General features: G+C 43.7%; 1 protein-coding gene across 3 annotated transcripts in view; it reads left to right on the forward strand.

The window, feature by feature from the left end:
• Positions 1 to 416: 416 nt before the first annotated feature.
• The window catches only part of nav2a (neuron navigator 2a), a 125,880-nt gene continuing 99,596 nt past the window's right edge, over positions 417 to 26,700 (forward strand). For 2 of the 3 annotated variants that reach the window (XM_061060302.1, XM_061060375.1), the window contains exon 1: positions 418 to 1,325. In XM_061060302.1, the coding sequence (XP_060916285.1) occupies positions 1,116 to 1,325 (210 nt within the window). In that variant the 5' untranslated portion in view covers positions 418 to 1,115. Of the gene's footprint in view, positions 1,326 to 26,700 lie in introns of all 3 variants that reach the window. The other variant, XM_061060240.1, reaches the window with a different exon arrangement.

Here is a 26,700-nt window from a genome sequence, read left to right on the forward strand (position 1 = left end):
CATGTTAAGTCCATGGGAGGCTTAATGTCAGGTTGTTTTTGTTGATTTATGTGACCCTCACAGATTCTGGAGATTTGTCCCCCTTATTTCAAGACAATGTCACTTATTGCTCAAGAGATTCATCACAAAGCAAATAGAATTACACTGATACATCCTGAAACTCTCCAGTCATAAGATCGATAAGCTTTCATAGATGGACATTTTTATATTTAAGTAAGACTGACAAGAGCAGGAGAAGAGGCAGAGGGAGGCTGGAGGAGCATACTGAGTAGATGTGTTGAGCGGCTCTCCACATATGTCAGTCCTGGTCTAAGCCACACCTGCTGCTAACCACGACTTAGCAGAGAGGGAAAGAGAGAGAGAGAGCGAGAGAGGCAGCACAGAGCGCTGTGTTTCAGGCTGTGCAGTCACAAGCTGAGCAGTCGCTGAAGCGAGCGGACACTGTGTCCCTGCTGCCTGTTCTTTTTTTTTTTCTTTCTTTTCATCTCTCCGTCTCTTCTCTCCTCTCCGCGATAGAGCTCTTTCCTCCTGTCATCCTGAAGCGTTGGGGTAATTAACAGCTCTGTGGGACAGGAACTGCTCTCCTTTTTATAGACACGATTTTGCCAGGCACTGACGCTCACTCAGCACTCGGGATGAATGGACGGGGAACGCTCGCACTGCCACCAGGCAACTGGGGATTCCTCTGAGTGAGGAAGTGGGATTTCTGATTTTCTTTCCTGGACTTTGCAGAGTGGATAATCTCATTTCTGTTTGGACACATTTCTTTCTAACAGAAAAACTCTGAGGAGGATTTAGTCTGTCCTTCATGATGTAAAGAGCTGAGGCTGTTGGGTTCTAGGAAACAGGTGGCATTCGTGGGGTTTTAAACCCCTCCCACTGCATGTTGGGGAGCTCATCTCAGCCCCCTGCTGAGATCCAGCAGGAGCAGACAGGACCGGACACATTACACACACAGCTTCAATCAAGCTGCGGATCAGGTGCAAACTGCAAGTCTGTCACGTCAAATCTGGTAACACGTTCACACTCGCAGACCTAGCCGGGACTTACATGAGTTCACGAGGAGTCTTGCTGAGTGGTCGCAGGTTTTCCATCTCGATGTGAGGCAGAAGAAGATGCCAGCTCTCTTGGTCTCCTCAAAGATGAAGTCCGGACTCCCCAAACCTAAACCGGTGCACAGCGCCCTGCCGATCCCCCAGACCCATACAAGGCCAACAGCTCTGGCTCTGACTCCAGCACCCACTAAGACCCACATCCCCCTGCTGGGCCAGCAGGCGAGCTCAGGATCCCCGAGGAGAATGGCATCACATTCAGGAAGCCCTCAGGTCAGGATGTCAAAGTACCCCATTCGTCTTTATTACTTAAATCCACAGTTTGTTTTGGCTGTGTTGCCAAAAGCTCTCTGTCCTAATATGTAAAGTCTTACTGATACATGTTTGGACGATATTAGACATGATGGACCTATCACAGATATATCATTATCTGTGGCTATTTTTTAAATAGGCTTTAACATGACACCTATTTTATAGAACATTTGTTGCTGAAAACAATGTTTGAGTTGATTTAAGATAGTGATTTATGTCCTGCAAAGTGCCCTCAGATGTCACAGAGTAGGATACTCTCAGCACTGTCTGCAGCACATGTAGCAGAGCATCACAGCTGAGCAGACGGTGGTCAACACCGGGGTGGGTTTAAAAATATTCAATAATATTAGATATTCTTAGAAGATAAGTAAAAAGGAAACACCTTAATGTATGCAATATCACTGAAATATGAGTGCATCATCCACATATTAAATGTGTGATTTTATTGCAGCTCAACAATTCTTTATTTCAGCTTTTACATACAGAGACTGGTAAACTCTGAAACTTTATCCATCTCATAATTGGTAGGGGTGGAAAATAAGTCAATTTATGTAAAAATCCAGATTCTTACCTTCTGAGATTTTAAATTCTTAACTTCCAAAACATTTCTTTTAGCTAATCAGTCACTCCCTGCTAAGTGCTAAGGCTGGCTCTTTATCTCAGTAAAATGTCAAATGGAGCATCTGACAAATTGAGCCAGTCTCACAGATGACTGGAGTAGATCCTGAAGTATGTACTAATTCAAAAATAGACTTTGAATCCATGGATCCAGAATCGTTTTGAATCAAAAACAGATTCTGAATTGAAGCGTGACAACAAGAATCGAAATCCAATCGAATCGTGAGACACCCAAAGATTCCCCGCCCTATTGGTTCGGCTCTTGGACGCTGTTAATTATTACCACTACAGCAAGTTTAGGCTCATTGCAAAGTCAAATAAAGTTGCAATTGGAGCAACATTTTGCAGCATGTGAGGTACAAAATCGTACATTTGGTTAAGATTAGTTAGTAGATACGATTATATATTTCAGCCACCAGGACACCTCTCCCTCTAACTTGACTTTATAGAGCTGCATATGCAAGTGTGATGCAAGTTTACACCCTAATATTAACGGCATGTAATATCCCTAAAAATGTATTCATATCTTCAAAGTCAAATCTCCAAAAACGTATATGTGATTGCTTTGGTTTCAGCCTGATGATGATGTAAATACTGTTTGTCTGACAATAATGGAGTTATCAAAAAGAAAGGATTCTATGTTGGCTCTGACACTCATGTTGTTATTTTGCAGTAATAATAGATGGAGAAGATATGTTCAATATGTTTCTGTGTCTTGTTTTCTCGGCCCGGGGGCTCTTTGAATATAGATTTTTTTTGGTTGTTAATTAATGCACAGATTCTCAGGCTCGCCATACTTCCTCTGGCTCAGTTTAACACAACAGAAGCACAGAAGCCAAACGGAGTGAGTTCCTGGAATTAGACGGCAGGCTGGCATGCAGTGTAGCAGGATATCAGGGTGCCTGTTTTGCTGTGTTTGTGAAATATTGGCTGCGCTTAGCAACCCCACACAAACGGCTGCAACGGCGAGAGAGGGATCGCTCTTAACGCCATGTAAGGCAGCGAGGGGAAGGAGGTGTCTGTGTGTGTGTGTGTGTGTGTGTGTGTGTGTGTGTGTGTGTGTGTGTGTGTGTGTGTGTGTGTGTGTGTGTGTGTGTGTGTGTGTGTGTGTGTGTGTGTGTGTGTGTGTGTGTGTGTGAGCGTGTGTGTAGAAGCAAGCCAAGCAAGTGCATGCTTGGCATCCTCTCTTTACAGTATAAGCGTGACTCTGAGCCAGCCACTGAGGCGTCCAGCATGCCAGGCTTGTTTAGGGAGAGATCTGGATCCGGCTTGACGATGATGACGATGATGACGATGATGACGATCGCGTGAGGAGAAAGATAAAGGAGCCTAGAGGCCCTTCGGACACGGCACGCGTCCACTGCTGGTGTCGTTTGTTTTGTGGCTAATCACGTTTTTTCTCACTGACCTACTTTCTGTGACTTTCTCTCTCTCTCCTCTGCGTCCCCCTTTTCTCTCTCCCTCTCCTTTCCATCCCCGTGGTGCTGATGAAGCAGCCGTCTTCACCCCAGGCCGGGTTAACCCTTGACCGGCATGCACAACTGCAGTGCTGTGAATACTGCAGTCATGTACTTACAGCACTTACTCTATGTGTGTGTGTGTGTGTGTGTGTGTGTGTGTGTGTGTGTGTGTGTGTGTGTGTGTGTGTGTGTGTGTGTGTGTGTGTGTGTGTGTGTGTGTGTGTGTGTAGAGATAGGACAGTGGATAGAGTAAAAGATTAGGGGATGACATGCGGGAAAGGAGCCACAGGTCGGATTCAAACCCAGGTCGCCCGCTTGGTGGATCACAGCCTCCGTACATGGGGTGCGTGCACTAACCACTAGGCTTCATTTAAGAGTGTTTTATGAATGTTTAGGAAAAGGAAACACCTAATAGCTGCTGTTTTTTGTTGTCGTTGCAAATTGCCCTGGCTGTCTTTTTTATTCAGTCATGTTTTCTTGTTCTCTGTATAGAACGCACGTCAGCTCATTTTATCACAAAAAAGTTGCTTAAAAATTTGTTTTTTTTCTTCAGGGTCAGTTAATAAAATTCAGAATACAAACTGATGTTAATAGATCAACTTAATATAACATTTTTAAATTCCTTTTAAGACCCTTTTGTTGGGATTGAATTTTAGCTTTTATTTATTTTGCTTGGGTAAAAATGGGGAAATTAGAATTTAAGTTAAGGCAAAAGTGTACAAGCAGCATATTTAGAAGATTTAGAAGACTTAACTTGTCTAAATTAGACTAAGTCTTACCTTCCCCTATGACTATAAAAATAATCATGTATTGCACACTCTCAGTTTCTCAACACATCTTTCTGCACGTTTTCCCTCCTCCAGATTTAAACCATGTCTCTAAAAGCCACTGGTAAGAAATCTCTTCTTGAGAAGCTTGAGTGTTCGTTTCATAGCTCAGGTCCATTGTCCTCATTCTGGACCGGGTCTGGTGGGTATCACCCTGGAGGAAGGCCTGAGAGGCAGAATCATCGGCTAGGACTCTGAACCATCCACAATGTGTGGCTGTCAGTGCGGGTAAAACCCTCTGCGGATTTCGTGCACAGACGCCGTTGATCCTCAGTGTGAACCCAATCTGCTCTGAGGGCAGACTGAGATGAGACGAGAATCTCCCGGGACGTGGGGGCTGCTTTGTGTTTTTTGACGCTTTCACAGTTTTTCCTCTGGTGGGAGTTTCTTCAAGAGGATGGCGACCCATTTTAAAAGACTCCTTTCTCTTTTGTCTTTAACTCAGAAAAAAAAAAGTCTATTCATTAATAAACGATCATGACAATGAAGCAGAAAGTTTTCTGGGCTACATTCCTGAGCTGCCATTTTGCACAAACTTCCACCACACATGCAGGTAGAAAAATCAAAAGAAGAGGGGAGGCAGAAGGAACAATTTGAGCGCCCACAAAGGCAGCAAATAGACCTGAATACAGCACAGTCATAAGAGTGGGATGGGGGAGGTTTGAGTCATTTCTCCGCAGTCGAACTTACCCTGCTGTTCTCTCTATCTTTTATCTCTGTCAGTGTTCAGTCGTGTTGACCTTTAGTGGATGACTCTGAACAGTCACAGTCACACAAGCAGAAAACACACGAGGAAGGAAAAAAAGGAGACAAGTATTGATCCAAAGAAGTGTTTTAACAGCTCCTGTAATGAGTTATTCACCAGCTCAGGAACTGAGACTGTTGTTAACATTGATGCTTCTTTATGAACAACAAACGCGACCGAGACACCATCAGCAAGAGGTCGAAAAGCTTGATCCAAAGGCAAGGTCTTGAAGACGTTTCACCCCTCCTCCTAAAGGCTTCTTCAGTTCTAAACTAACTGGTGGACGGAGCAAAACATGTAAGCCTCTGAGGATCATTAACATGCATCCACAGTAGACTACTTACATATGTCGAGGATACAGAAAGTAAAGACATATGAGCTACGGCTTTGTCTACAGGGGCCTTAAAAGTGACACAAACCAAAAGTTCCTTTAAAGGGATTCTGCCTCGTTGTGGTTTCTCTGAGGGAAAATACTGCACCAGCAAAACTACCTACAAGCAGGACAGGACCGTGTTTGTCTGAAGGATTAGTGGCGTCCTAACAGAGTGCAGTCGAGGATCCTCGCACACGCATCCAGCCTGATGCCCCAGTTGGCGCTGAGCACACAAACATGCTGCGTGCACCTGTGACAAAGAGTTCATCCATAATGCAGGAGAGCTGCAGGAGGCAGAGACCCACATCCAGACTGTGCTTACATATAGGACAGTACCACCGTGTGTGTGTGTGTGTGTGCGTGTGTGTGTGTGTGTGTGCGCGTGTGTGCGTGTGTGCGTGTGTGTGTGTAGAAGTCTGGCACAATTTGCGGAATCTAATCTGAAGGTGATAGTCTGGAAAAGTGTGAATGGCTTTTTGCTCTCTCTCTCTCTCTCTCTCTCTCTCTCTCTCTCTCTCTCTCTCTCTCTTTCTCTCTCTCTCTCTCTCTCTCCAAGTGTGTGTCCTATTTTCTCATGTGTGTGATGGGATATAAAAGGACAAGCCGTTGTGATCTTTAACCCTCCAGCATACTGTCATTAAGGAGAGCAGAGCCCACTACAGATTCTCTGCTGCCCTCTAGTGGCCACACTTCGCCCTGCACCCGATTTCATTCACAAACTCTACTACGGAGAGAGTGTGTGTGTGTGTGTGTGTGTGTGTGTGTGTGTGTGTGTTGTGTGTGTGTGTTGTGTGTGTTTGTGTGAGTGTGTGCACGAGTGTAGAAGTCATCCAAGGCCACCGTCTTCGCTGCGCTATTCATCTTTAATGTCTCGGTTTTTATCCCCGACCTCATTCTCCTCCTCTCCTTCTGTTTTCTTTCACCCCTCACTCTTTCTTCTCCCCGTCTCTTTTTAATGCCAGTTTCATTGTTGCAGCTCATTAATTCTTAGCTGCCGCTTTTGAGACGGAAAAAGGTTCAAAAGTATGAATCTCTGGAAGCCACATTCTCTGCAGGAGACCATGAAATATGAATTTCTAATGCTATGTGAAGCATGCACAGACCTCAAGAAAAGAAATAGAAAACACACACACACACGGACACACACACCGGGGCGGCTGTGGATCACTTGAGTCGGTTGTCTCTCAGCTGGAAGGTTGGGGGTTCGATCCCGAGCTCCTGCAGCAACATGTCCGATGTGTCCTTGGGCAAGACACTTAACACCAAGTTGCTCACACTGCTTTGTCAGCGCTGTATCAATGTGTATGAATGCATTAGTTCATACTGCCATCAGTGTGTGAATGTGCAGGTGTGGATTAAAAGCGCTTGGTCAGAAGACTAGAAAAGCGCTGTACAAGCTCAAGTCCATTTACCATTTACGATTTACACACACATGCACAGAGCCACCTGATCCCACACACACCACAGACAGGGATTTGTTTGTGTGCCGGTGTGATAAGGAGCTCTTATCTTAATAAGTATCTCTGCAGATAAAGGCTTAAGTCCGTCTCAGTGTAAAGAGCAGCTTTATTAGAGTCATTATAAAAGCTCACCTCTGCCTCAGAGCTGAATCACAATCACATCCAAACACAAAGGGACCGATGAGGAGGGTCGCCTCAGCTAATATTTACCAAGATGATCTCATCATGAATAAAACAGGATCCACTATTTAGACAGGCCCTTACAGGAAAAAAATGTCCTCAGTCTGGGTATTCAAACCCCCCCCCCCCCCACATGTTCCCTGAGCGCCATTAATTCAACTTCCTGTATTTCTCTCGACGTCTAATTGCCAGAGATTATAACTTCCTTCATTTGAATTCTTTGAATTGGATTGACCGTGAACCAACACATAGCCAGTGATATGTGTGAACTCATTAAATTATGGTGGATTCAAAGCTAATTAAATGGCCCTGAGATGAAAAAGAAAATGCTGAAAGATGGAGATGCAGAGTGGAGATAAAACGCAGATAATACTCACATTTTGCAAAACCTATTCAGGAAAACCAGAGGTGACATTATATTTATTTGCATTTTTTATTAATTTATTATTTAATTCAAGTAAATTGTAACTCTATTAAAACACAAATTCTTAAGATTTCTCAATGTATCAAAGACTGAACAACACAAAGAGGCCCTGAGACAAAGCACTGTGAATAGAAACAAAATATTTAACCAGACAGAAAACAAAAGATCAACCTCGGTATTTTATATCCATCCAACTTTTGGTATTTTAAATAAAAACAAACAAAAATCCCCTCTCTTTTAGATAATCAATGATTGTGATACTTTAATCCATAAGACTTCAAAGTGATTCCCTTCAGTCATTGTTGTCGGCTGTTGTCTTTTCATGTCTAACACGATCGTGTGTCTTAATGACAGTGTAGTCGTCTTTACATGATACATTTGGAACACCTAACAACACCCGATGTCCCCCCATGTAAATATAAATTGAATTACAATTTCAAGAAACCCCTACATAGATCAATATTAAACCTGTACAATTAAAAAGTAGACCTATACCAAGAAAATAACCCCTGCAGGAAGAAGACTGGAAACCTGTACAATCAGTAGTAGACCTACAGCTGCAGAGCGTTTATGTTCCCAGGTACAGCAGTGTCCTAAAGGAGGTAGGGCATTATTCCTCTGTGCATACTTTAAGGTACAATTTTGCTGATATATAATATTTGTCAAGATGACATAACTTGAGAAACATGCTGCTGTACATAATTTATATCATGATATTAAGACATTACTCCATAGTGACACCTATCTTTAGTTTTCATGCAGTCCCACTCAGGGTCATATGATTTTTTAGAGGAGTTTGTAAATTATTATTTACTTTATTTTGACTTAAAGATGCAAACACACTCAACAGAGTATTCTGCACGATATAGGTGAATGTAATGCAACAAAGAAATGGTGCAAAATATTCAATATCAACATCTTCAGTCTGTAAAATGTCAGCATCATCCTTTAAAAGTGATCTCACCTGACCCTTAGAGGAGATTCCTCTCATGTACTGTGTCTCCTCCCCTCCTCCTCCCCGGCTTCCTCTGAAAGGCAGTAATGACTTGTTTTATGGCTGTTACCTCCACCCGGAGCCTGCTGAGGACCCGGCCCAGCAGGTGAGAGTGAAAGGCAAAGCTCCGCCGCGCTGCATTGGATTGCTAATGCCCCTCCTGCCCAGAGGAGAAACAGATTGGGTGGGGGTCTTAGGGTGGCTATATTGCTTCTTTTTTTTTATTACCATGACAAAGGGCCACACATACACATATGTCTCCTCTGGAGGGGCTGCGAGTTAAAGGCAGATTTAATGGATGTTTTTCAGTCATGTATTGTCGGAGTCTTCATTGTTCGAAGGGATAACTGAGGTTTTAACAGACTGCACGAGTTCTGACAAAGAGCGCAGGATAATAGGACACGTCTTGTTAGGACCTGTGAGTGATCCTCACGGATTCAACTTGTGTGTCATTTTTCTGTGGTTGTCTCCCACTCATTCCATCAGCTGCAAATCAGAAAGCTGCCAGAAAATGGTAAAAAGTCTCTTTTTTTGTCAGGCTCAAGTCGAGGCCGTTGTCCTCGGTTGCTGAAGCTGGCCCTTTGGAGATAAGAGGTTTTCACCCATACGCCTGTAACCTCACACGTGTCACTATCAGCATCAGTCAGGATGAAGCTCCAGTCACTGCCGATAAGAGCAACAACACACCTCCATGTCGGCCCTCAGAGAACAGGCGGAGGGGTCGTCCTGCAGAATCATCAGGATGAACTGAAGCAGCCCGAAGGCTACGATACAAGCCGAAGCTTCAGACACGGGGAGGCTACAGTCAGAGGGGAGATAACAGCAGGTCTGATGTCTGGGTTTTAAAATAATCCGAGGCAGGTTCTCCTCCGGCAGGTTCTTTAATTTTCTTACATCTTCATATATTTTCTAGATTTTCTATTGTTTGTTTTTTTGGGGGATGCAAGCTCCAAATTCAATGACAATGTTACTCATGATTGCCGTCTGTCTTATCTAAAATAGTTCTCTATGATGGGGCAGAAATTTGATTTGTACTGAGACACTTCCACCTGTTTAGTGTTTAGAAATGAGTGATTTCCATTTTTCTTTGCCTCAGGTGCTGATTGAAAACGTGTTCCATGTTGCTTGATTTGTCTCGGTTTGGATAGATCTACAAGCCAATATTCAGGGTTCAATTTCAGTAAACCCTAAAACTGTCTTAGTATTTTTTCAACTAATACGTTACTCTGAAATGGAAGTCACTTCACAGAAAACTACAGTTTCATTTCCCCCGTGTATCTTTCAATATCTTCTCTAGAAAGATGTTTGGTAGTTGTAGTCTTTGTAGGCTCAGTTTTTGGAGGATCGACATGATCATATGGCAGTTGGCTCCAGCAGTCATGACCTCATCCCTGCCTAATGTGTCTCGATCAGATTCCACTTCCTGTGTGGTTGTCCCCTCTCCTTCCTGCGTGAGGTCATTGCGGAGGATATAACCATATTAATTAAGACCGGGCATCTGCTTCTCCTGAGTCAACCTCTTTCTCATTGATCTCCTCTGAAAGCCAAGGTGCCCTCCTCCCTTCACTGTCCCTCCACCTCTACTTTCCTAGCGTTCGCTGTCACATGGCGCCCGTTTGGTGCAGACAAACGGGTCATTGTGAGTGGCGCCCCCTGGGGAATGAACACTGCAGAGGCGGTTGGACTAACACAATCAGCTCCATCTCTGTCTGGAAACAGAAGGCTGTGAGGAAAAAGGAGGAGAGGCCAGGAGGCAGAGGTCATCAGGGCTGAAGTCACTCTCCCCAGAGGCCTCGTGTCCGGGGTCAACAAGGACCGGGAGGCAGGCCGGATAACTTCCCAACCTCTGTGGAGCCAGCAGAGAGCCCAGGATGTCTGCCACACAGGTTTTTAATAACCGATCAGATATTCTAAAAACATAAATCCAGTGCAGTTAATGAAAGACATTTTTGTTATGAGTGAAACAAAAAAAAAAAATCCGTCATATAGTGCAAAAAAGTGACACTAAAATCAGCATTTACACAATCATAATGAGCTTATACTGGATGTAACAGGGACCGCAATAACTGCTCATCATCTATCACATCTGTTGACCAACTCATTTAAAAAAAAAATTGTTATTCGGATAAAATTCCATTAAAACCATCAAACATTTAGAGGTTTGAGGATATACAGTAACTAAAAAATAAAGTTGGGTTAGTTAATGCGCCCCATGTACAGAGGCTGTTGTCCTCAAAGCGGGCACCCCGGGTTCGAGTCCGACCTGTGGCTCCTTTCCAGCACACGATTCCCCACTCTCTCTTCTCAATTTCCGGCTCTATCCACTGTCCTGTCTGTCCAATAAAAGGCATACCCGTGTTTTAAATGTGTACCTGGTGTCTTGGTAAATGCATAAAGAACTCGATTGTAATTAACAATATAGGGTTGTGCTTGGTTTGGATCTATATCTAACTTGAAGCTGCAGAAAACATCAATTAGGGTCTTTTCACCTTTCTGTCTGTGAAATGACGAGAGTGGAGTTTCACGCCTCTCCAGTCACATGTGCAGTGAGTTTCTCATGCTGGTTAATATTCCTAACATTGAATGACAGTGGTGTGTCTGTGCATGTGTGTACCGTGTTTTGTGGCAGTGTTTGTAGTTCTGCATGTCTGCGCTTGCTAAGTACACAAACAGCCTCCAAAGCTTCCCTGATATAAATATATGCGCTGCAGAGAAAGTCAATTAAAAGGCAAATAGTGAGTCTTCCATTACCCCAACAGCACTCTGCTGTCCAAGTGCCTTTGTGTGTGTCTCTTTACCCCTAGCAAGTCCATATGTCCCTCACCCCCTCTCCTCACCCACAACCAAACAGCCAGGCAGCCGGGCCAGCCTACCCCCACTTTGCTGCACCCAATCACCCAATCTTCCTTCCCATCCTCGGGAACTCATAGGTGGGGGTCCCCCAAAACAAAAGGGCCCTCCCTGGCAGGGTTATTCCCCCATTGTCCCCGACACACTGAGGTTTATCTGGGGCTGTGAAAGGAACCATACTCAGCCCTTTCACTGCAGCTGCACTTAATGAGCTTGTTGAAGGTCTGTCCTGAAACTGTTCAACACAGGCACTAAATGCTGACATATTCTCCTCTTGTAGAGTCAGAGTGTCATTAAATCAATGCTGGTTAGGAGCAATGGGGGGGGGCTGAAGTGTCTGTGATGTGGTGGGCCGAGTGCATCAGCTTCCTTTGGTGATGAGTTAGAGTGATGAAAGTATAGAAAAAGAACTGCGTCAGCATTATTAGCTGCCGCTGCTTCAGATGCACCATGCGATTTCCAAATCTGTGACGTTGACTTTTTGAATCCTCTTTATTTGATCTGTTATCATGTTTCTTTTGTGAAAAACACTGGTGGAGTTATTTCATGTCATGCACAAAACATTGCATGGGGATGTTGGCTGGTCCAACACTTTGGTTCAGACTGCATTATCCCAACAACTTTTAGACTAGTTGGTATTACAAGTGCAGATCTGATCCTGATGGGACATATCAAACTGCATTTAGTGAACCACGGTCTTTACCTCTAGCATCAGCTGCAAGTCAAAGTTTTTTAAAGAGGTTTATTTTGGGGCTTCTAAGGCCTTTATTTTAGAGATAGGACAGTGGAGATAGAGACGGGGGGATTGACGTGGGAACAATAAAGTCTAAAGTCTAACAGAGCCACATCTCAGATTCAAACCTGCTTGGAGGAATACTCTCTCTGCACGTAAGGCGCACGCACTTGCTGCTATGCTACCGGCGGCAAGTCAAAGGGAAACACTTTATTGTCAACAACTAGCGATGTTCCTAGCAGCTAATTTCCCTGTCAAAAGTTAGGTGACACATGGAAAGTAGTCAAGATTTAAATAACAATGTCTAACTTGCTAAACAATGTCAAATTGGTTTTCTGAGTCTTGCTAACGTGCTAACACTGCCAGCCTTCGGTCCTCCTTGCAGTTTAACATCTACATGCCTCACCCTGTTACCCAATGGTCCAGTCGAGTGGTTATACGCCAGGTTTCATCAATCAATCAATCAATCTTTATTTGTATTGCATCAATTCATAACAAATGTTATCTCAAGACAGTTTACAAAAATCTGGTAAAATACCTTATTTTTTATATATTATATTAAAAAAGAGACGTTTAAAGACCTTACTCTTTGCTATGTTATCTACAAAGACCCAACATTATTCCATCATGAGCATCATGAAGCAACATTTAGTACATCTAGTTACATTGGCAAGAAATAAAAAACCTCCTTTAAGAGGCAGAAATCTTCAGCCAAAACCAGACTCATGATGAACAGCCATCTGCCCGAAACTGTGCTGGGCTTGAAACATGGGATAGAGGGAGATGCAGGAAGAAGGATAGAGATAGGTATACAAAATTACGTTTTGGATAGTCCTTCATGTTGTGAACAGGAAGCACATCTCTGCTGGGTTTGTTTGGTATTCAGGTGACATTCAGTGACAGTGGAACATGTTGACGATCAGTTTTCAGTGCATTTCATCTGCATGTGTTATTCTTATTTGACACAAACCACACACATAAAACGTGTTGTAAACCACCGGAAAAGACGTTTTAAAGCTGTCATGAGCCGGCTATTACTTGCATCAACGTTGTGTTTAGTATTTGGCAGTGAAGAAGCAAGGCAGACATTTATATCTGTGAAAACATTGCAGGTCTTTACATTATACTGTCCACATGATATGAGTGTTATTATTGTTTGGTGAAGCTTAAAGCATTTTTGTTCTTCAGCCTGCTGGTAGTGATCAGGCATCCCCCTACTGTGGGAACTTTCTGTAAATCTTGGGCCTTTCCCAAAATTCAAATTCAGCTTGTAATTTGTGGTCGGTGGCGGGGTGTGTGTGTGTGTGCACAGGGGGTTGGACGGAGCTCAAACGGTCGGCATCCTGCGCTGTGCGGACTCTGTTACATACACACACTCACGCGTACATAAATGCTTAGGTTATGAACCCGCTGTACACAGGCACATAAATACACGCGTGCAGCTGCTGGGATGTTGATGTGGGTGACGGCTGATCAGAGGCCGGCCTGCTCCGAAAATGAAACTTGGCTGTTTTTTTACCAGACAGCAGAAGAGCTGGTTAAAGAAATAATAAATAGAAGGGAGGCGGTTAGTGTTGAGTTCTTGTGTTGAGGTTTGGCCTCTGAGCTCGGCACTTCCCACTATTTAGTCTCTCTGCTGTTATCAAGAGTGCACCGACCGTCCCGTTTCATCCTCTTTCTTCACTTTTTTTTTTTTTTGTCATGCAGGGGGGGTTGATTATCGGGGGAGGGGTGGTAGAAGGTTAAGAGGTCTGTCCTTTTCTCTTTCTTTCTCCTCCCCATATGACCGACGGCCCATTGAAGAGCAATAGGACAATGTGTTGCCGTGGGCAAGAGAGGAGGGGAAGGGGGGGGGGATCCTCTCCTCCTCCTCCTCCTCTTGGTGCGTTTGGTTTGGCTTCCTCTCAGAGCTGCAGCAGAGGCCACGGGGCTCCTCTCTCCTTTCGCCTCCTGCATTTATTTTTCCCTCCTCCGTGTCCCACAGTGGGAGGAGAGTAGCTGAAGACACTGAGCTCCCCCCCCCCCCCCCCCCCCCCTCAGGCTTTCAGAGACCTGCTGGTTCTCTAGCAGGCAGCAGCTCTTGCACTACCTCTGCAAGCGCTCAGGACATTCCTCTCAAACCTGCAACCTCTTCATTTGTTTTTCTTCTTTGTGGATTTTACCTACTTTTTGCGCACCCTGGATGTGTCCAGTTTGGTCTAAATCGGACTCTCATGGCTAATATCAGGGCCAGGATGGCCAACACGCTGTCCTCCTCAGTGTGAGGCAGGTGTCTCTGAGGAGGGAAGCTGCAAGAAGCAAGATGAGTTTGATGCTTTGCCGCTGGGAGCAGAAGAACGTCACCATGAAACTGGTAGGCTGAACTCTTCCAGGGCAGTTTGAAAATTCATTTAATTTCAGTTATTTTCTGTGCATATAGAATAAAAAATCAGATCCCTAAAGGCTTTCCTTCCTGTTATTGACAATCCTCCTTGAAAAACCATAGCTCAAGCCTGTATTCTCCCCTGACGCTGCAGCTTCAGGACATGTCTCTTCAAGGATTTTTCTCTCCTCATGTGTGTGTTTGTATATCAGTGAAAATGCTTGTCTCATCAGCCCCAAAGCCTTCCGGTTACTGTGGTGTTGAGTTGCAGGCTTGAAGTGGATTAGTTGTTTTAATATCAGAGAGAAGTGCTGAAGGCGTGGACCCTGGTTTTTCCCCCGCTCACCTGAAACCAGACTGACTTTGATGTCTGCGTGAAAAGTTCAAACAGGCTTAGCTGGGATTTCAACAGAAGTTTTTGCTGCACATGTGTGACGCTTTCAAGCAAATAATAAAAAAAAAAGACATTCTTTAGGTTTTGCTTCGCAGCCTGCATGCAGTTTGGTTCGATGCGAGCACAATGGCACAAAGATGGTAAATATTCAACAGGGTCTGGGATGCTGAGATAAAATACCGGGTGGGTCAGGTGCAGAGAGGTCATGTGGAGCTCAAATTACAAAAAAGCATATCTTTGTAAAGCTGATATCTGTGATACAAGTAGGAAGCAGATTTAATAAAAGTCATTTTGAATAATGAGCACCCTGTTGAGTTTACACACAACACCAACAGACAGGACACTCTCTCTCTCTCTCTCTCTCTCGCTCTCTCTCTCTCTCTGTGTGTCTCTTTCTCTCCTTGCCTCGGTCCTTATCTGGATCTGCTGTGAGCCCACAGAGGAAGGGGAGATGGAAGCAGAGGAGGTTATTACAGTCTAGAGATGAGCCGATAAGAAAGCCTAGTTTAATTACACACCGCTAACCTCTGCACAGTGTGAGTGACGGGAGGCCGCTGGGCCACGGGGTCAGCGTGTGTGCCTCCGTGTGTGTGTGTGTGTGTGTGTGTGTGTGTGTGTGTGTGTGTGTGTGTGAGAGTGAAGAAGAGAATATGACAAAGGGATCCCAGTCCTATACACTTGAACACGCTCACACACTTCTAGAAATTAAAATGACCTCCCGGTTTATTATGAAGTGTAGTCGATGTCCATAATCCTCTCTGTTCTCATACAGGTCTATTGATTATTGGATTGTCCTGGTCCTCATGTCAACATGTGACCCAAGCCAGCGTAAATCACAATATGGTATTTATTTAATATTCATTGTCAGAGACAGGCCATTGAATAGAACGTTAAACTGTAGTTGTTATATATGTGCATTGATAAATCAGGGTGTGGGTTGTCCATTCTTTGAAGAACATACTTGAGCACACAGTAGCCGCAGCATGCTTTTGTTTTTCAAGTCACATTTTGAGCACCTTACTGACTGGGAAAAGAGTTCGTCTTTGTTCTCTTAATATTTTGATCTCAACCATCCGGTAGGTAGAGTGAGTTTTTAAAGGAAGAACATGAGAAAAATGACAAATAAATTCGGCAGAAATCCAGAATATATCTTCTGTAAATGTGTCTCTGAGTCATGACTGTCTACAGTGAGTGAGAAGCGTGAGTCCCGCTGGCTGTGTTGTTGTCTGAGCCGTGTTTACACGGACGGGACGGGACAGCCGGCTCCTCCCCTTGCGTATAAAAGCTGTTTAAGTGAGGTACTAGAGAACAGAAGAATAACATACTGTACTCACTGCTTATTTGAATGTCATGTGTGAAGCTACGAGCTAACTAAAGAGCGCTACCATTAACCACCGTCAAACACAAATGCAGCTCAAGACAAGAACCATTTTGATTACCTCTTGTGCTTGTGCAAACACGAGGGGAGAGGGGGTTGGAGGTGTGTCGGAGGTGTCGTCAAACAGCAGTTTGGTTTGGTTTAATGCTGGTGCACAAGGGCGACATCGACTGGATCAAAAAGTTGCACCTTCCTCCTTTTATGTCAAGTCCAATATCGCCAGACAAACTCGTAGTCATTTTTTTTTATACAACCATTTTATACATTTTGATTGGTTATTATGAAGTTATGCAGCCAAAAGCTTGTGCAACAGTTCAGATATGTTACAGGTTCATGCCAAGGAAGGCAGCCTTGGTGCCCCTAACTTTGGCCATCTAGATCTCTAGTCAGATTTGAGGATATAGCAAAAATAATTTTAAGTGAGAAAATACAAGTAAATGAACTAGAAGTGAGTTTATTCTGTCAAATGATCTCAAACTTTGTTGTCATTCTGCAAGGCATTGTTTTAACAGAGTTTGATAAGTATTGTACAGCTTGTTAATCTAGAACAGATAAAGTGGTTTAAGTCTTGTCAGGAAAACGTTGACATATAGACTCTACAGGAAGCTATTGTAATCAATGTGTCTGTCCTGATTAGCAGGAACATAGATCCCCCCTGTGACGTCCAGACTCTGGTGATGGAGGTGGCTGATGACTGCTGCTGGGAAACGATGATGAAATGATGAAACTGATGAGTCTGCAAACACTTAGGAGGTCGGAGGCTACATATAATGATGGCACAATTACCTGGAGTAAAAGGGAAAGTTGAATTTTTAAAGGCAGTGGCAAAATGACATGCTAACAATGAAGAGTGAATGGAGTCAATGCAGAAACGTATGAGAAATCAAAAACATGATAAAGACTTTTGGCTGATTTTTGGATGGAGCTTCATTTCGGATTAGTCATTGTTTTCTAGGTGACAGGAACAGGAACTCATTCTGCTGTGGAGCTTAGAGCGTAAAAAGGGGCATTGTGGGTAAAAACCTTGGTACTGTAAGATACCTGAAGAGTTAGAATCAGATTTTCAAGGACCGGGTGTTCAGCTTCCTGAGTAATTTCCCCACAGGGAAATCAGTTCTGGCTTTGCATATGGCTTTGGCTTGTTCACTCAAACAGTACGCCTAACAATATAAACCCTCTTTAATAACACTTGCTGGGGCTGCCGTGCCCTCGTGTGCATCAGGCTGCATGTCTTGGGATTTGTCCTAATTAGATGTTGCGTGGCAGACACTGCTGTGCCACCAATTTAGGGGATTCAGAAGTCTAGTATTCATCAGGTAATCTTTTCATTCTCTGGATTAAATCTGAATATTTAAGCATTGTCAGACAGTCTGGGGAAATGTTGGACAACACGTCCACCACCACTGGGTGCAAAGTTGTCCCTTTTCCCATCCAGCTGTAGGGATTTTCAAATCGTTTTATATACAAGATGTTTGGCTTACCGCACATGTACATCCAGTCTGCCGGCTCTCTGATGGATGCCTCTGGTTTCCCATCCTCTTAAACTGCAGAGTTCTGGCCAAGTCGTTTTGTCTAGCATGTGCTTGGTATGGCCTCTATGCCTCACAAAGCCACAGGTCTTTCATGTGCCAAACGGGGAGCGAGCAGAGCCATGAGGGCTCATTTAGAGTGGCCTGTTTCAGCTTTCTGCGGGCAAAAGCCACTTGAGAGGCCTGTGTGTGTACGACATAGAACCGAAGGGGGGGGGGAGTAGCTGCCAGGGGCCCACAGACCAGAAACAAGCCATGGTACATGTTGCCGGGTACAGGGAAGAAGAAGAGAAGCTCCAGCTGCAGATGGGATGCACAGAGACTCTGGATGTTTGGATTCTTCCATGATTACCGTTTTGTGTGTCCGCCTGCTTGTGGGAAGTTTTGAGTATCGAATTTTGTCATTGTCCAAGTGATGCTTAATGTTAGTTTATGGTAAGTTTAGGGGTTGTTTGCAGTGTTTACTTTGGTGGCATCACATCATAGTATAAGAATGACTTTACCAAAATCAGAGGTCAGGAAAAAGGCAGAAATAAAACTTATAACATACCTCATGACATCCATCCATCCATCCACTATGTGTACCCCTTATCCTGTTAAGGGTCACAGGGGGCTGGAGTGAATCCTAGGTGTCATTGGGCAAGGGGTGGGGTGCACCTGGACAGGTTGCCAGTCAATCACAGGGCTGATATAAACAGAGAAACAAACATTCACACCCACTGCCTAATAACAGCTAAGTGCGACCACAGAGGATGCAAGGGAGGAAGAACATTTGAGAGGTTCATCTTTACACTTTTTTTGGACACAATTCTTCTTCTAGTGCCTTGTTCTTCTATTTATGTCTTTTGTTTTATTTGAAGCATAGCAGTAGCAATTCTGCATGGTGTTGCACTGCTGTCCTCTGTTGTCACATCATACAGACCAGGGACATTGATTTTCTCAGAGGCCATCTGTCTATGTCTGCTCATGTCCACTGAATGATTCCCTTCGCCCAGTGTTTCATCACTGATTTTAAATAAACAGGGTTCCCTTTTCTCATACAGTAGGTATAGTGCAAGGTGTGACCGAGAAAGTAGCACACTATGATAAGTAAGAGACCTTCACCTACACCTATCCCACACTCATCCCCTCCTGCTTCCTTTCTGTTATATTACTGTGTGAGTGGCTGCATCAGTCCATCCATCATAGTCCCACCAGCCATCTGCCAGCAGCTCCGGCTGGGTCAGAGGGGATGTGTCGCCACATGTCGCCCTCAGCCGCAGCAGCAGAGAAGCAGAGAGCTGCCGACCTCCTTATCGATGAGGCTCCACATGGTCAGGCAGCAGGAGGGGCTGCAGACAAGATTAGTGTTCTCTAAGTTGATACTGCAACACTTCTCGACACAGGGTTGTTGTCAAGGTCAACAGCAGCCCTGGGAATTACAGTATTGTACAAGGAGAGAACCTGAGGCTTTGTGCAATGATTTTTTCTTATTGCATTAAATGCATGCTATTTTGTCCCTTTCAGTGCACCATAGATAATCCTTACAGCGTCTTCCTGCACCGACAGCGATAGAAACAAGTGACACAGCGGTGCCTTTGATTAGCTCATTTCAAAAACTCCCATACAGTCAAAAATATGCATCTTGTGACATCAAACATTTGACTTTTTTACCATCCTTTTTAGCTATTTTCTTTAACTTTATGTACCCCAAAACAAAGGCTCATTTCTCTGTGTTTTGTGTCACTTGTCTCTCTCCCAATAATAGACCAAAGAGCTGAGTCAGGTTGTCTGACTCAGAGTAAATAACACCCACAGAGAGAGAGAGTCACAGAGAGGTTAAAACAGTGTCAGAGTGTCTGAGGCTTCACTATGAAGGGAGGAGAGAGAGAGAGAGAGAGAGAGAGAGCGAGAGATAAGAGGGAAGTACTAGTAAGTGTGTCCCGACTCATACCGACACACACACACACAGAGCTGCTACGGAGATGTGAGAGAGGAGAGGGACAGGAGAGTCATCAAACAGCGTGGCTATATTTACCCGCTTCTCCTAGGCTTCATGACAGAGCGCGCTTGGCTTTAGGTCTACCTTAAGACCTGTAGTTAGTTGTCTAGTCGTCTTCATTAAGGTGAAGGGGTCCTTATGGCGGAGTATGGAAGCCTCAGGGTGCCAGCCAGGAGCTACAGCCGCTTCTCCTGCGCAAACTTCAAAGTGGTAAGAAATTAGAGAGGAAGGACTGCTGTAAAAGTTTTAGTTTTTGGACGATTCGGGTTGGCATGAATGAATGCATTTCTTTCTGAGGCTATCCACCTGCTCCTTTGCAATTGTTTGTTTTATTTTGAAAACCTTGCAGCGGCCGTGAATTTAATGGACGCAAACTTGAAGGAAACCTCTCGAAGTGACGATAAAATGTTTGCACCTACCACCGAGTGGACTTGGGATTTACGAGGGAAAGACACCGAAGAGGAAGGGTCAGCTGGAAATAGAAACATCAGGGGTACAACTAGATCCCCAGGAGCTGCCAGGAGTGATATTAGAGGCACCCTGTCTGAGGCAGGTAGCACACGCTCTTAGTCCGACTACTGATTGCAGGCTTACTGTCAGGATTTGGGTTCTACCGCATAAATCCCTGGATGTCCTAACATGGTCAGTGGAAGAGGCCTTGGTTTAAGTCGACTCTGTGCTTCATGTAGAAAAGTAGATTTCCTTTGAAAAGACAGACGAAGCAGTGATAACAGAGCACGTCTTTTCTTTGTGGACTCGGCTCTCACTTCAGCACCATTACCTGAATTATAACGGGAGCTGTTTAAGTCCCATGAAAGCTTCTCGTGAGAGATAACGCTTTATAGCAGCTCGGGTCCCGCTGTGCTCTCTTTATAGTTCCTGCTCCTGTCGGTAGATTAGTCCATTAATGGCGTGATAAGTGCAGCCGTTTTAAAGTTGCCTACTGAACCCTGGAAGTAATAAGGCTAATCGTCCTGAAGTTATCGACATAATTGTTTCAGGAAAGCACTCTGCCATCTACGTGTGTGTCTTCATGGACGGACCCGAGGTGTTGTGTGTGTTATTTTGGTCATGTGAAAATGTGAAAAATGCAGCCGCCGGTTTTCATGCTTGAACTTCAGAAGAGAGACTAAATGGAGCTCAACAGGTCAATTCACAAGACGTTTAAGTTACTACATTTTCAAACCCATGAGCTAATGTACCTTACAGCGTTTATATCTTTTGTGTATCATAACATAACATGACATAAAAGTTCAGTTAAAGTTTGAGAGTTTACGGATTTCGGATAGACCAGCTTCTGTTGTTATGTTGTTTTAGCTCATCACAGTTTTTGTCCCCGAAGTGATTTTATAAAGAGTTCCTCTTACCAAATGTCTGAAATGTGTCACTTAAAGGTTTCCCAGCATGCTGTGAATCTCTATGTTGGAACAGAAATCTTCACAGACCAACAAGACTTAGTTTTGAGATCTGGATATAGAAATGGTCATTTGGAGGAGCTTTAAGATCTGTATGCAGACTTTTATTGCAGTGCCAAAGAAGTGAATCTGCGCAGATTGAGACTTAAGGCCTTTGCATACTGAGTCTGTTTTATTCGTCCAAAATTGATGCACGTTATAAAAATAAGTACAATCCCATGTTACGTCAGTCATGTCTTCACACTGACTCTGAAACTTTGGTCTGTCATTACTTCTTTCGGAACAGGTTTGATTTTCTGCCTTTTTTGGCATGCATCCCTGTTTGTGTCTGTGTGTGTGTGTGTGTGTGTGTGTGTGTGTGTGTGTGTGTGTGTGTGTGTGTGTGTGTGTGTGTCTGTAGTGTCCCTCAGCCGCTGTCCAGGATGAGTTGCTTCACGGAAATTGGTTGTGATCCTTTTACATATGTGTGGCTCCAGAATAGAGAGCAGCGTATCAAACTGGACCAGAAGACATCCTCGTAGCTTTAATTGCAAAATTGCGACGCTTACCCCTCTTTTTTTCATGTTCCTTTTTTTTTCTCTCCAATAGGCGGATAATTATTCTTCATTTTTCTTGGTTGACTTTCATCGACGAGCTTTGGTTTTCCCTAGAAATAAGTCATGTGACGTCAGATGGGGCCCATTTAGGGAGGTTATCTACTGTCATTGTAAAATTTGCACATTTTGGGGTCACTGCTTTGGTTTACAGTTTGTCAGCTTCAGTGTCTTCTACAAACACTGATTGGAAATCTTATCTTGGTGGTTTTTTTTCTTCAAGCAATGCTGTTAGTATGTGTGGCAATGTTTAACCAGCAGGCAGGTTATCCACTTAACAAATCAGCGTCAGTTCAAACAACAACAAAGATGAAAGAGTGAAGTAATCTGGACACAAACACACACACACACACACACACACACGACCACAAGAAGTACAAAAGCACATCTGCTTCCTGCTCTGTAATCAGCCTCTGTCATCATCTGCCGTGACTTTTCCAACTCTCCCCGCCTCTGCACCTGCAGCTGAGACGTCCAGCCAAAGCTGAAAACTCACTTTTCACTCTCCCGTCTGTAGAAAGTCCCCTTCACATGAAGGGCACTCTCTTAGTTTGAAGTCCTGGCTGCCCTTGCTCAGGCTGACCCAGAGCTGCGGGGGTGTCCTGTATGCGTCACACAGCAGCCTGTGACTCAGCGAGCGGAGGCAGCGGGGATGCTGGATGTGAGGCGGATTTTTTTGTTTTTGTACAAGAAAGACACAGCTGTTTGAAAAAAAAGGGCGACTCATCACAGCTCATCACAGGCTTTGAAGAAACTTTCTGTCACTTCTGAAGGCTGTAATTTGACTTGATTATGTGAACATGCAAATTGGGACAGGCTGTTATGCAATGCTTGTCAGTCAAATGACAAATCAAGGATGTTTTCTTACAGGATCTCATGTTTGATTAAATGTCAGGATGTCGATTTACATAGATTGCTTTATATAAGAGGATGTGCCACTGCATCTTTGTTGTTTGTCTCAAATTTTTCCTTGGATGTGAATGCGAACATCGATGGCATCCACAATCCATTAACAACGTCATCCTTTTTCGTTTGTCAAAAGCGTCCGACATTGTTTTGTTAAAAAAAAAAAAAAAAACAGCATGCACGCAGATCTGCAAAATGTCTAAACAAGCTGTAGTACACATGCTAGACCAGTAGTTGGCGGTGTGACTTTGTAATGAAACAGCACGCTCTTGTGCACATAGTCTTCCTTCCACAGAGCGGTGAGGTCTAAACAAACAAAAATGGCTTCCACAAAAATTTGTGTGCAGGAAGATGAAGTGGAGTTGCTACTCCAGATAATCCCAACACTATGAAGTGCGTACATTTCAAGAAAATGTCAACTGGGAGGAAGTAGTGTAGTCCACCTACTCATGGCTAGCATGGCTATTGACTGGAACTGTAACGAGCGTGTAGGTCGAGTTTCCCTTCCACTTTACAAGGCGAAAGAAATGTTGCCATTTTCAAAAGTTTGCACTCTGGAACCAGTTTTAAAACTTCACGTTTTCAGCAAACCAAAATTATGTTTGGTGTAAACAAACACCCAAAACCCAACAAAAGGTTACTGTTTTCAGATGAAATGGTTGTCATGTAAGCCTGGCCTAATTCAAGCCAAAAGTAGGCACCTAAATAAACATCATGCTTTTATGTTTCAAAAAGTGTCCTGGAGTTAAAAGCAAAATCCAAATCAGATCAAATATATTTAAGACCTGTGCATGGCTCAAAAGAACAATCATTGAAAATCAGACAAATCACAAGAAACAGTGAGAATACAGGACGAGTGAAAAAAAACTCAACAAAATAACGAGAATTATAATCTGTGAAACTGTCCAAATATTTCCAGACAAACTAATAAAAGATGGAACCGCGACCCGAGGTTTGTTTGTCAGGGTGACAAATTCCCAAAGCAGGATGTCAACAGGCTCCATAAGCCACGGATGACTTTTTCCATACGTCCCTGACGGTGTGAATGAGTCAGCGTCACGTTGCTTTATGGGAATGCCCCTGACACTGGCAGTGAATTACAGCCCCTAAAAAAAGGACCCTCAATTCCACGAGGAGTGTGTCAGGATTACCGGGAGTTTGTGGAGAGATGGAGGGACTTACCCTCTTCAATAATGGCGGCTGTTACATACGACACATCAGGCCTGTTGGTATCTTTGGATATGAGTCACTCAGTGTTGACAGAGGGAGGTTAGAGGACAGGGTACTCAAGGGGTTAAAGTTAGACAGATATGTGGTTTATAGTCTGCTCTACACTTTCATGCAGACACAAATGCAAATACCATAAAACTTCAAATAAAAGCCCATCCCAATTTAAGGTCCAGTCCCTTTGCCTGGTGTAGCTGCATGTTGTGACACATGAAGGCAGGACTGAATGAGAGGCCCCTATGCATTTAGTGTTGATTAGTTAGTGGGTTTAAAAGCAGCAAGACACAAAAAATGCATCAACATCTGTCCAAGAAAGATGTGATGATGCAGCAGATTGGCATACTGTCTTAAAAATCTAAATCAAATCAGTGATTTTAACTTAATTTGTTCATCTATATCCTGACTTTGTGCAGAGGTTATGTTCAATATTTTTATTCTTTCCCATCTTTGATGCGGTCAAGTTTTGACGCCTGTCCAAAATAAAGGCAGGGTCACTTCTTAGGCTGAAGTACATAAAGCCCAGGCAATTAATTTAAGTTAAAGAGACTCACAAGTGGAAATTGAGGGTTTACACAAAATGAGACAAAATGCAAGTCGTTGTACCAGTGCTTCATGATGCCTTACCTCGAGACTTTCCCCAAAATGAAACATAGTACACACTTAGTATGATTCCTGTTTCAGATCAAGCAACAGATATGTGACAGGTTTCGATGTTCAATGCTCCAGACACTTCTCATTTGGTACGATAAATGTCAACCTACTTCTCTCTTCCTTTCATTGACCGTCCTGTGGGGTAATAATGCCGACCACTTAGCCTGCAAGTCGCCCTCATATCCATTCAGTGAATTTAATTTCTGATATAATGACAATATCAATCCATCAGTCGTTTACAACCCTGGGAAGTTTTGATTAAATTTTCTGCTCAATATGCAGAGTGGTTTCCTTTCATGTGTCCGACCAGACTGGAGTCAGTGGTACCTCATTTCTATCTCTTAGATACTGAGTCATTGTGGAGTCAATACGCCTCTTCTTCACCGAACATGCAGCTTATTAAAAAGCCCCTCGGATCAGATGCCTGCTTCTCATCAGCCCCCGCCTCTCTGTCCCTCCGTCTGTGATCTTTGAAGAAATCTTCGGATCAAAGAAGCTACAATATAGAAGTGGTTAGACACACATGATCCAGACTGATGCATTCATGAAGTTTCATTTTTGGTGTAGTCTTTGTTTAGCGGTCCTGAGGTAATATTTGGGGCTGATATAGGGTCTATGTCGCCATGTTGACGTGTCCTTGAACAACGAGTTGCTCCTGAAGGCATCACTGTGTGAATGGGATTAGTAGTGATGGGCAGCAGGGCACTTAATGTAGCAGCCTCTGCTTCAGTGTGTGTGTGTGTGTGTGTGTGTGTGTGTGTGTGTGTGTGTGTGTGTGTGTGTGTGTGTGTGTGTGTGTGTGTGTGTGTGTGTGTGTGTGTGTGTGTGTGTGTGTGTGTGTGTGTGTGTGTGAGTGTGTGTGAGTGTGAAAGGGTGAATGCTGTATGTAGTTTATAAGAGTTTGGAGGACTTGAAAAGCCTTATATATAATTTATAATTAATTTGGAAAGTGTTGGGATGGTTCCATTATTGATGGTTTAAAGTAGTGCTGCAAAACAATACGTTTGTAAATCACGATTTAATCACATTTTTAATGGCATTTTTAGTAATTCCAATATTTGCATTTCAAAACTGTTTTTGTTATGCTTTTATTTTGAAATGCTGTACTGTCTTAATCTAAGAGTAGTTAGTCCTTCCTGTTTGGATACAAACCATCTCTTTATTTTAAATAAAATAAGGAGTTTCCAGTAGGTTACAACATTAACTTAACGACACAGAGAAAGGAATTTGTCATGGATCAAATGTAAACAGCTAAAGGGAACGGTAAATAAAAGGGAAATGTTTAATGACAAATTATATTTCTTTTGACCCGACAACTGAACAGTCTGGAGTTTTTTTTTTTTTTAAGTGAAATGAGACATTTAAAGGTGAAGCTGTGTCATTCTTTTCCATCACTGTGACTACAGGGAGGCGCTACAGTGGCTTAACTACGGTGTGCCTAAAGGGACAAACTAGCATACAACTAATGCGATTTAAAAAAAAAAAAAAAAAAAAAAGAAGATTTTTCACATCAGTTGCACTTATTTGTTTGTGTAGGACCAAACTCTTTACACTTTATATGTTATGGGTCCTTGAACCCCTACATGGCCTTGAACCACACAGGCTCTAAACCCAAACTCAAATGCAAAGCTTGGTTACGATGTTTTGACTGAGACATCAGAGACGCAATAAGTCTGATGAGAAGTTTCTTTTTTCTGACTTAAAGGAAACCTGTAGAGACTTGTAGATCCTCTTCCTTGTTCCTTTCCTCTCACACGCTCCTCATGCCCCCCCCCCCCCCCCCCCCCCCCTCAGGCTGTGTGACCCCCTCTGTGCTTTCCAGCTCTGTGACTGACAGCTACTCATTTCACCTCTGTTTTAATTACACTCAATTTACCTGCCTGAAACTTCTTCAAAGAGAGCTTACACACAGACACACACACACAGACACACACACACAGACACACACACACACACACACACACACACACACACACACAGACACACACACACACACACACACACACACACACTAAAAGCTCCTTACCGCTGCACTTCCGTTTCTCCACGACCAGCTGAGAGCGTGAATGAAAGGATGGAGGCTAATCCTGCAGCTCGGAGGCTTTTTTAGCTCTGCGTGTCACTCAGGAGACTCTTCATAACAGTGCACTTGTGTTTGGGTGTGCAGCCTGTGTGGTTTAAACATCGCTCCGAGGCTCTTTGTGTTTAATGTGTGGTTGTGTCCTCCCATAAACCT

Source organism: Labrus mixtus, chromosome 1 (genome assembly GCF_963584025.1).
Source record: "Labrus mixtus chromosome 1, fLabMix1.1, whole genome shotgun sequence".
Taxonomy (NCBI): domain Eukaryota; kingdom Metazoa; phylum Chordata; class Actinopteri; order Labriformes; family Labridae; genus Labrus; species Labrus mixtus.